Source organism: Helianthus annuus, chromosome 9 (genome assembly GCF_002127325.2).
Source record: "Helianthus annuus cultivar XRQ/B chromosome 9, HanXRQr2.0-SUNRISE, whole genome shotgun sequence".
Classification (NCBI taxonomy): Eukaryota; Viridiplantae; Streptophyta; class Magnoliopsida; order Asterales; family Asteraceae; genus Helianthus; species Helianthus annuus.
In genome coordinates, this window is record NC_035441.2 from 104,113,313 (window position 1) to 104,123,563 (window position 10,251).

General features: G+C 36.7%; 2 protein-coding genes across 2 annotated transcripts; both read left to right on the forward strand.

The window, feature by feature from the left end:
* Window positions 1-491: 491 nt before the first annotated feature.
* On the forward strand, window positions 492-1,747 carry LOC110878188 (pentatricopeptide repeat-containing protein At2g40240, mitochondrial). The gene has a single exon (XM_022126459.2). It carries the CDS (start codon window positions 770-772, stop codon window positions 1,727-1,729), a length of 960 nt encoding a protein of 319 aa, XP_021982151.1. The 5' UTR covers window positions 492-769; the 3' UTR covers window positions 1,730-1,747.
* A 4,853-nt stretch (window positions 1,748-6,600) lies between these two features.
* LOC110878187 (trihelix transcription factor ASIL2) lies at window positions 6,601-9,796 on the forward strand. The gene is made up of 2 exons (XM_022126458.2): window positions 6,601-7,545; window positions 9,510-9,796. Exons 1-2 carry the CDS (start codon window positions 6,816-6,818, stop codon window positions 9,527-9,529), a joined length of 750 nt encoding a protein of 249 aa, XP_021982150.1. The 5' UTR covers window positions 6,601-6,815; the 3' UTR covers window positions 9,530-9,796.
* Window positions 9,797-10,251: the final 455 nt, after the last annotated feature.

The following is a 10,251-nucleotide window of genomic DNA, read 5'->3' on the forward strand; positions in this document are numbered from 1 at the left end:
TTATATTCATTTGATTACAGGACACATTTCACATTTGTTCATTTATATTTGTTTGCTTAGATTTATTCGTTTACGTTCATTGTTTACAATTATAACTTTCGTTATTCCTTACTGCATTCAAGTTTTAAAAAACATATACACCAAGACAAAAACAAAAGTAAAATTAAAATTAAAAATCAAGTTCAATAAAAAACATATGACCAGTTCATTGTAAACGATAAAATCTAAATTCAAAATAATCAAAACAAAAATAATTTTTCAAGGAATCAAAATATTACTATAATAAATTTTATACTTATTTTCTTTCCAAAATATGTTTCTTTTATTGAACTTACAGGTTATCTAATTAGATTTGGAGAGAGACAAGTTAGTTGTATAAAAAACACCATTTTAATAAATAGTTTTACAACATCACCAATTTATTAAATATTTTTTTCACCCACACTCTTTTTAGAAAAAACTCCAACAATCAATAGCTAAGTTCCCTAACAAATTCCCATGTGAATTCACATCTTCTATAAACATGAAAAGGTATCTCAGCACAATCCTTTTGAACTTGCTGAATTGTTTATTTTCATTTTCCATCACCTGAATTAGTTTTTATTTACATTTTACTTTTCAAGTTCTTTGAAGCAAATTGCTTTGTTATTCTCCCATATGGGATAATTTCAGCCTTTCAGGCCCAACAAAAGAAACCCATTATGGGCCATGAACCAAACTCTGAGCTTCACATTCAAACCACAACCCAAAAAAACCCGTGTAATCAACCATGTTTACCCTCCGCAAAACCCTAAAACCATCATCCATCTTCACTACAGCCCACCGGCTAATCACCACCGTCAAACTCCCGGATCCACCGACCACCGCCGCATACGACGACCAAATCTACACCGCCGGCCGCGACCGAGACTTCGCCGCCGTCCGCCACCTCTTAAATCACCGTCACGAAAACGGCTTCTTCACCACCACCAACACATTCAACTTCATCTCAACCGATCTCACTGTTCTCAACGATGTTCTAACAACCGTATCAAATCTCAACGAAAAAAACTGTCGCAAAAAGTCGTACGAATCGCTTATCACGCGCCTCTGCAAGTTGCAGTTAATCGACGAGGCGTTGAGAGCGGCCGAAGCGGCGTCGGCCGGAGGAATCCACGGCGGCGACGCCACCACTTTTCACCCGATTCTCAGCTTGGTCACGCGGAAGAAGGATTTTGACCTAGGGTGGCGCGTGGTGGAGATTATGGAAGCGAATAACATCGCGCGTGATGTCACGTGCTATAATTTTTTTTTAACGGCGTATTCTGTGTCTGGAGATTTGAGGTCGAACGTCGTCGTTTTGAAGAACATGGCGGAGGAAGGGCTGAATGCGGACGCGAGGACGTACGACGCGCTGGTGCTGGGCGCGTGTAAGGTGGGGAAGATGGATGGGGCTGTGGCGATATTGAGGATGATGGTGGATGATGGAGTTGAGGCGCTGTACGCCACGTATGCGCATGTTATTGGGGGCTTGGTAAGGCTGGACTATTGTGCGCAGGCGGTGGAGTTTGTGATGAGTTATGGAGGTAAGGACAAGAAGTTGGACTCGCATAATTTTGGGTTGTTGGCCACTCGGTTAATAGGTGTGAAAAAAGTAGAAGAAGCTAAGTATGTACTGGAGGAAATGGTAAATAGGGATTTGTATATGAGTGAAAATTTGCAAAAGTATTATAGTGAAAATGTTAAATAAATTTTGTATTTCAACTTAGGTTCACTGTCAAGTTATTTAGGGGGAACGGGGCACTCAGCGGGGATGGGTGCGGGGAGTCTAGTTCCCGAGCGGGAACACTGCCGCCGTCACTTCGGGGAGGGTATTCGGGGAGGGGGAGCGGTGTGTGTTCACCGCACAAGATTTCATGTTTAAAAGGTTGGGCAACATGTACCTTGGGCTTACATACTTGTACACACCTAAGAGGGGAGTGCCGCCATCAAATTGGGGTGTGGTGGAGGTCGACGGCGTTGTGGAGGGGGTGGAGGTTGACGACGTTGTGGTGGGGGTGGAGGTTGACGGCGCTGTTGAGGTGGCGGGGGTCGACGACTGCTGTGGAGGTTGGCGGGGGTCGACGACCGATGGGAGGTGGCGGCTGGGAGGAAGAGAAGAGTGGAAGAGAAGGTTCTAGGGTTTGTGTGGAAGAAGCTTCTCTGTCTTTTTAAAATGTGGAGGAGAAGAGAGTTTGGATTGAGGAAGTTTCTTGAAGATAATGCAACTTAAATTTTCGAGGTCTATAGTCCATTTTAAAGACTTTATGGACTGACCCTTGATTAAAGATGTTAATCGAATGCGAAACCAATAGATAAAACTGAAACATGAAACATTTGGGACGCGTAATGACATATATATTCAGAAATGGGATAAGTTTAAAAAACCTATCACGTGTGTGATATTAGGGGGATGAGAACACTACCCTGAAACCCTCAAATCATACCAGCAATACCACCTCACTCCCTCCTTCCACTATCCTAAAATATTTTATATGATGGCTACACCACCCTACAAATCTTGTTTTTATTTAACAGTAAATTATGTTTTTAGACACATAATTAAAATTTAAATTAATACATGATTAAAAGAAAAAATTAATACATAAATAATTAATTGTTTAAATAGAGATGCGGTCTATTTTTTTTATTAAACCAAACGGTCAGTTGATCGTTGAAAACAACCCCAAACATTCAACCTCAATCGGTAAGGGAAATTCTATTGGCACACCAGCCAATCTATCTGTGCACTTTACTTTTTCAATATGGGTCGTATAGGTTCAAAAGCCAAAAGTCAAATCTGCATGTGTCAGTCCTTGTCTAGCGGCTGACTGGACCAATACGGGTTGTATAGGCCTATACGGGTCGTATTGCTTTGATTTTCTTTTTACAAATTTTTGTATACATTTAATCATAGTTTTAACAAAATTTAATAAAAGAATTCTTTTATTTTTTTAAACAAAAAACATTTTTAAAAATTTATCATGTCGTATAGGTTTGGTACATGTTTATTATACTACTAGTATTAAGCCCTTGCGTTGCAGCGGTTGATGTAAAACTGTGTCATGTAGTACCAATGCTATACTACTGTCAGCACCACCAACACCGGAAAATCTCGTAAAAACAAATAAAATAAAACGAAAAAAATAACGCCAAGTGAAAAGCATACGTAAAATTTTTGAATTACGAACGCTCGTTGCAGAGAAATTAAACCGAAACGTAAAACATAGAAAAAAATAACTAAGTCAATTCAGTACCCACGCGTTGGTTGAACTTGTTAAACGGAGAAAAATAGATGTGCTGCGACGGGCGGGTCAAACGGGAAGAAATATACAAAAAAATGTTGAACCCCACACGCACGTTGCGGTGCATTAACTCACAAAATTTAGAACGAAACGAAAAACTTGGGAAAGATGATAAGTATGGTGGACCAAAATTGAAAATAAAAAAAAGTTGGGATTAAATTGCAAAAGATTAACTTTGGGTTAAAAGTAAAAAAACAAGGGTCTAAATTGCAAAATTAAAGTTATTTATTAATCTTAGATAAAGATAAAAATAAAAATAAATGATATCTATATATTAGTTATTAATATTAATATTAAAAGAAATTTATTAAATTTATTAAATAATTTTAAATAAAATTTATGAGGTTGAAGGAGAGAATGTCATGTGACATTATTTGGAGTCTTTTATTATAAGTTAGATACTATCTATGTTATAAATGTATAAAACTTTTTTTTTACAAATTTGTGTATACACTTAATCATAGTTTTAAAACATTTTAATAAAAGGATTCTTTTATTTTTTAATCAAAATACATTTTTAAAAGTTTATCATGTCGTACAGGTTTGGTACATGTTTATTATACTATATTATCTATGTTATAACCATATTATACACTATATTTTTTTACAATTTTTTGTATACATTTAATCATAGGTTTAACAAATTTTAATAAAAGAATTCTTTTATTTTTTAAACAAAAAACATTTTTAAAAATATAACATGTTGTATAAGTTTGGTACATTTTTATTATAATATACTATCTATGTTATAACTGTATTATATACTACACTTATACGAGAAAATACGCCAAGTAATGATAACGTACGACACATATATATACAACACGACACATTAGAGTACAAGTGGATTCCAAACAAAATTATACGTAATCATAAAATCCGATACTACACGGAACCGAAAGTGACCGAAACGACGCGTATTGAAGGTACACTTCATAAAATGACACAACACGCTAATATTCGTCAAAATACGACACATATACGCGTCGAATAGAGAAAAACAAAAAAAAATACATGTTTTGGTATTTTGGCCAATACGATCGTATAGGCCAAAATTGTATCGTTTTGCATACTAATACACATCAAATGCATATTAAACCCCTGTTTTTTTTTTTTTTTTTGAAAATTCAGGGGCTAATACACATCGTACAGGCCTATACGATGCATATTACCCCCCTAAATTTTTCAAAGGACCCTCTGTTTTTGTTTTTGTTTTTTTTTCTTGAGAAATCAGGGGTTAATACGCATCGTATAGGCCTATACGATGCCAATGAGTCTGCAATACGACAAAGTATAGGTCGATACGATCGTATTGGCCATAATAGCCAAAAATGTTTTTTTCGTGTTTTCCTCGGTTCGACGCGTATACGTGTCGTATTTTGACGAATTTTCGCGTATTTTGTCATTTTATGAAGTATAACTTCAACATGCGTCGTTTCGGTGACGTTCGGTTGTGTGTGATTATCGTATTCTATGATTACGTACAATTTTGTTTGAAATCCACTTGTACTCTAATGTGTCGTGTTATATGTATACGCGTCTTAAAATATCATTAGTTTCGTATTTTGTCGTTAAATATTGTATTATGACGTATATTGTCAATATGTTCCATATTATGGCATATATTGACCGTACGGGTCGTGTCGGTGACGTTTGGTATTGTCATGTTTATTGTCTATAAGTGTCGTTTTAGGGTGTAGATTCTCTATACGTGTTGTGTTATCGCGTATTATGGCGTAGTATGTCTCTACTTGTCGTATTGTTCCGTATTATGGCGTATTATGTCTATACGGTGACGTATTTTGACGTATATTGTCGGTTACTTTACGTGTTGTGTCCATTACACAAACAAAAAACTTTTTAAATAAATTATACAAACAAAACACCTTTAAAATTACAAATTAACCAATGCGATACATATACGGAACCTATACCTCATCTATATTATACTACATTGTAAATGGTATTCTTAATAAAAATTAAGGAAGTTTTTACCTAAAAAAATAAATATTTTTTTTAGAAAACTTTGTTAAAACCATAAACAAATGTATAAGAAATTGTAAAAAAAAAAAAAAAAAAAAACCTTAACCAATACCATCCGTATAGACCTATACGACCCGTATAGATCCAGTCAAATAGACAAATCCGACACATCAGTTTTTATTGGAAATTGAAATATAATACGACCCGTATAGGCCTATACGACCCGTATTGAAGGTTTCAATTTAAAAGAGTCACATGTGTCAATAATACCCATTCATATATGATAAAAAATCAACGGAATGAACAGTCATTTAGTTTTTATTTATTTATTTATTTATTTAAATTAAAATTAGAATGGAATGAATGGTAACATCATTAAGAGATGAGCAAATGGTATCGGGTATAGGTATCGGCCTCAAATTTACCAAACCGGTGTATTTTCGGTACCGGTTCTGCACAGGTATTCACCGGTTTTTACCCTCAAATACTGGTGTCGTACCAGTACCGACCGGTACCGAACCGTACCATACTAGGTATATCCGGTACCGGTACCCACTTTTGGGGAGTTCGGTAACGGTATTTTCGGTACCGGTTGGTAACGAGCTCATCAAATCTTGTAGCAACGCAACAATGCAAGTAATTTATTTATTTTAAATTAAAATTAGAATGGAATGAATAGTAACATCATTAAGAGATGAGCAAATGGTATCGGGTATAGGTTTCAGTACCAAATTTACTATACCAAATCATTTTCGGTACCAATTTGGTACCCACCTTTTGGCGTTTTCAGAATCGTTACTTTCGGTTCGACACCGGTCTAGCACCATACCTGTATTTATTGATTTTTAACTTCAAATACCATACCGTGTTGTACCGAGCATTTTCGGTGCCGGTACCTAATTTCGATGATTTTCCGGATCGGTACTTTCGCTGCCATTACCGGTACCGAGCTCATCCATATTTTAACATGTTAGCACCGTAAAACTGAACTGAAAACAACCGAATTTCCAACGTGTAAGACGTGTGGGTCCTATTATTATATATTAGGTTATTTAAAATCGCTTTATTATGACGGAGTGACTATCCTTACCACGTCATTTTATTTATGTTTTGATATTCGGTATCCGTTTGCCGTTGCTGACACGCCTTTTATAGTCATTGAGTCCCGCCGCAACGCGCGGGATGAAAATAACTAGTTGGTAAACATAATTGATATCAGTACCCAAAACTCCCTAATCGGGTAATATATATTGAAAACCTACGGTAAAACCGTAAAACACACACACTTCCAACTTCCAAACAGCTACCTGTTAAAACACAACTAACGGTAAAACCCCACAACTTTCCCGTTTTCCGTCCAACCCTCCCAATAACTGTTGACCGTTAAATCTCCGGTCAGATGAACGGCCATCATCCCATCTCCCCCTCACTTTTCACATCCCCCCGATGCTTTTTCCTCCACTCCCCCTAACCCCCACCTAACCCCAAACCACCGTCCACGTCAGATCAATGACTAACAACCACCACACTTCCCGCCACCACGGCGGAGGAGGAAGAGAAGACTGCTGGACTGAATCGGAAACCGAGACGTTGATCGAGTCATGGGGCGACCGTTATCTCCAACTCAACCGTGGTAACCTCCGTCAAAAAGATTGGAAGGATGTGGCTGACGCCGTTAACGCTAACCGTGACCTGTCTAAGGTACCCAGAACAGATGTCCAGTGTAAGAACAGGATCGATACTTTGAAAAAGAAGTATAAGCTTGAGAAGTCCAAAACGACGCCGTCTAAGTGGCCGTTTTTTACCCGCCTTGGTGATCTGATCGGGACGGGTGGGAGTGTGACCCGGAAGAAAATAAACACTCCTAAAACGGCTGTTGTTTCGGTTACGGTTAAATCGGGTTCGAACCCGAACCCTGATGTGAAGGGTGTTGTGTACTCGGGTGGATCGGATGATGAGAGTGTTGGGAGGATGGAGAGTTTGGATGATTCGGATGGGATGATGGCGTATAAGGAGTTGGCGAGGGCGATTGTTCGGTTTGGGGAGGTTTATGAGAGGATGGAGAATTTGAAGCAGGAGGAGATGGTGAAGTTGGAGAAGCAGAGGATGGAGTTTACTAGAGAACTTGAGTTTCAGAGATTGAATATGTTTATGGAAACTCAAGTTGAGCTTGAGAAGATGAAAAATAAGAAGAAGAAGAAGAATAAGAGATCGTCTGCTACGGGTTCCTTGAGTACAGGTATAACACTGGTGGTAATTAATTGCAAATATGTTGTTATTGTTAGTTAAATAGATGAGATAATTGAGTTAGAACCAGAAATAGCTATGAATAATTCATGGGTTTTTGCTGGGTAAATCTGTTTGGAAGCGAATCTTAAAATTGTGGCCTTTTCGTGATAAAAGTAATTGTTAATTTGTTTTGCTTACGACACTAACAATGACTCACCGATATTACTGGATTTAACATATGCATAATTGGAATCACACATTATCGAGAACAATTAGCACAAGTAAAAGAAAGAAAAACTCACTCGGTTAGGCTCTTTAATCATAATTGGTGGTTCTTTTATGCAATGTTTTCATGACCAGACCGGAGGTCGACCTGGTCGCCGGATTTAAGACCCGTATTACGTCATAAATTATATAAAAATATATATAAAATATAGAAAAATAGATAAACTTTTAGAGTTTTAGGGTTATTTTAGTGTTTTGTGTTTGCGAACTTTTAGAGTTTTAGGGTTATTTTAGTTAGGGTAATGAAAAAAAATACATAACATGACCGGCCTGACCCACTCGCTGTGAACCGTTGGCTTGACCGCCCGGATCCCCGTTCGACCACCGGCCCTTTGTTGAAACGGCCCAAAACTAGGAACCGGCCCGCTACACTCTCTGGGTCCCGGCCAGACCGGTCCGGGTTTAAAAACATTGCTTTTATGTCAAAGAAGCTTACATTGAAATAACGGGGAAGAAAACCGGACAACTGACTGAGCCAATGATATGTTGTAAATTTTGGGGTCATAACACCCCAAATACACGGTTTGAAGAAGTTAGCCAAATTTGCTTTGTAAATCACAACCAGAACACTAATCGCTATTTTTTGGGGGGCATCTAAATTTTGGGAGCTGTTTTTTTGCTGAACACAGTCGAGATGCCCCAAAATACGACCTGATGATTACATATATTTGTTTCAAAATTTTATATTTCTACGTAGATGTAGTCATCTTGCTGAATGTAAACCCTGCTATACTCTGCTTACAAATGTCATAAAGATCTATGTATTCTGATCTGATATGAGCTGAGAAAATGATTCATGTCATACTCCTGTTTCATCGTAGCATGATTGCTTTCACTACTCCAATCTTTCTTGGTCGTTTTGCCCGTAATTCTAGCGATATTGACCTAATTGCTTACACCGAAGCAAATTTGCCGGTTCAGCCGGTTTGAGATATATGCTGTCCAGTTAATGGTACAGTTTTGACCGTTTACGTGTCCTATTGACGGGTTTTTTTACTGACAAATTAGAGGTGCCCGAAAGATGACCCGAGTATTACATTTCTTTGGTTCAGAAGTTTGTATTTCTTGAGGCACTTATATTACTGTCTAGTTGGTTGTGGTCATCTTGATGTAAACCATGCTATATTCTGATTACAAATCTCATAATGATATATGTATGTTGATCTGTTTACATGCCCGGCTGTCGGCTTGGAACTTGGACCTGGGCGCGTAAAGTCCTAAACCAAACCATTCATTTGGATTTTTTCTAATAATTTTTTAAATGTTAGAATATGCAGTTATGTATATGTATTATATCAATAAACCATCTTTTTCACAAAAAAAAAAAAAAAAAAAACAAACTACAAATTTAAAAAATAAAATAAAATTAAAAACCGATTCAAACCACTAAACACCCCGTCCGCCTGACCCAACCAACCCGGCCGGTTTTCTTTTTCGATTTCAGAAACCATAGTTAGTGGTTTATTGCGGAATAACCGGCTGGATCAGACTGCGAACGCCCCTGTTAAAAACTGTGACTTGTAAAAAAAGCTACAATCTAAAACTGGATGTTATAATTCTTGTTTCATGAATGATTCACTTTGAAGTGCTAAAAGTTGTGTTTTTAGTTCTGGGTATGATCAAATGATAATGTTTATAGGTTATGATTTTGTTCGGATTTGAACAGTTCGGTTAATATATGTTTCACAGGAAAGAAACCTCAGCGATGATGGATGTGCAGGCCGTTAGAAGTCATGTAAAGATCTCACTACAAGATGGATATAATTATCGAACCATATAGCATCATTTGTGTAACAAAGTTGATTTTAGATGCTAATTGAGTAATTTATTGCTATGGTACTGTCTTTTTTTTTTTTTTTTTTTGTACATAATGTATTCCTTGTGATTTTGTATTGTTATGTATTATCCTGTGTGTTGACTCTTCAAAGTCAACTTTTCTACCTAATGTTGCATATTGTAACCTGTTTTATCTGACACTTGTTATTGATGTATTTATGTAATTTTAGCAAGTTTTCTACATTCATGGTTGTTTTAGGATTTTTTTTTATGTTTTTTGAATATTTAAACAGATTTATTAATCAAGGGATTAGTAGGTTAAAGAAAACTAGAAATACCATATCTAGTTTTCTTTAACATACTAATCCTTTGATTAGGATTATGAAAGTAGAAAGATTAAGAGGTACCTTCCTTTGGTACAGGTGAATCTACGTATTGCTTTAGAGCATTCACATCCATCCCATTATATTTTCACCCTAAATTACACTAAAAAACACTACTTTTTCTCTCTCCTTTTCAATTAAATAATATTTTTATACCTTTCACAATATATTAAAAAATTATAGGGGGTGAACAATGTTCCTCCAAATATACAGATGAACAATAACATTTTCTCTCTCCTCCACCCATAATCACTTTTTATACTCTTTATATT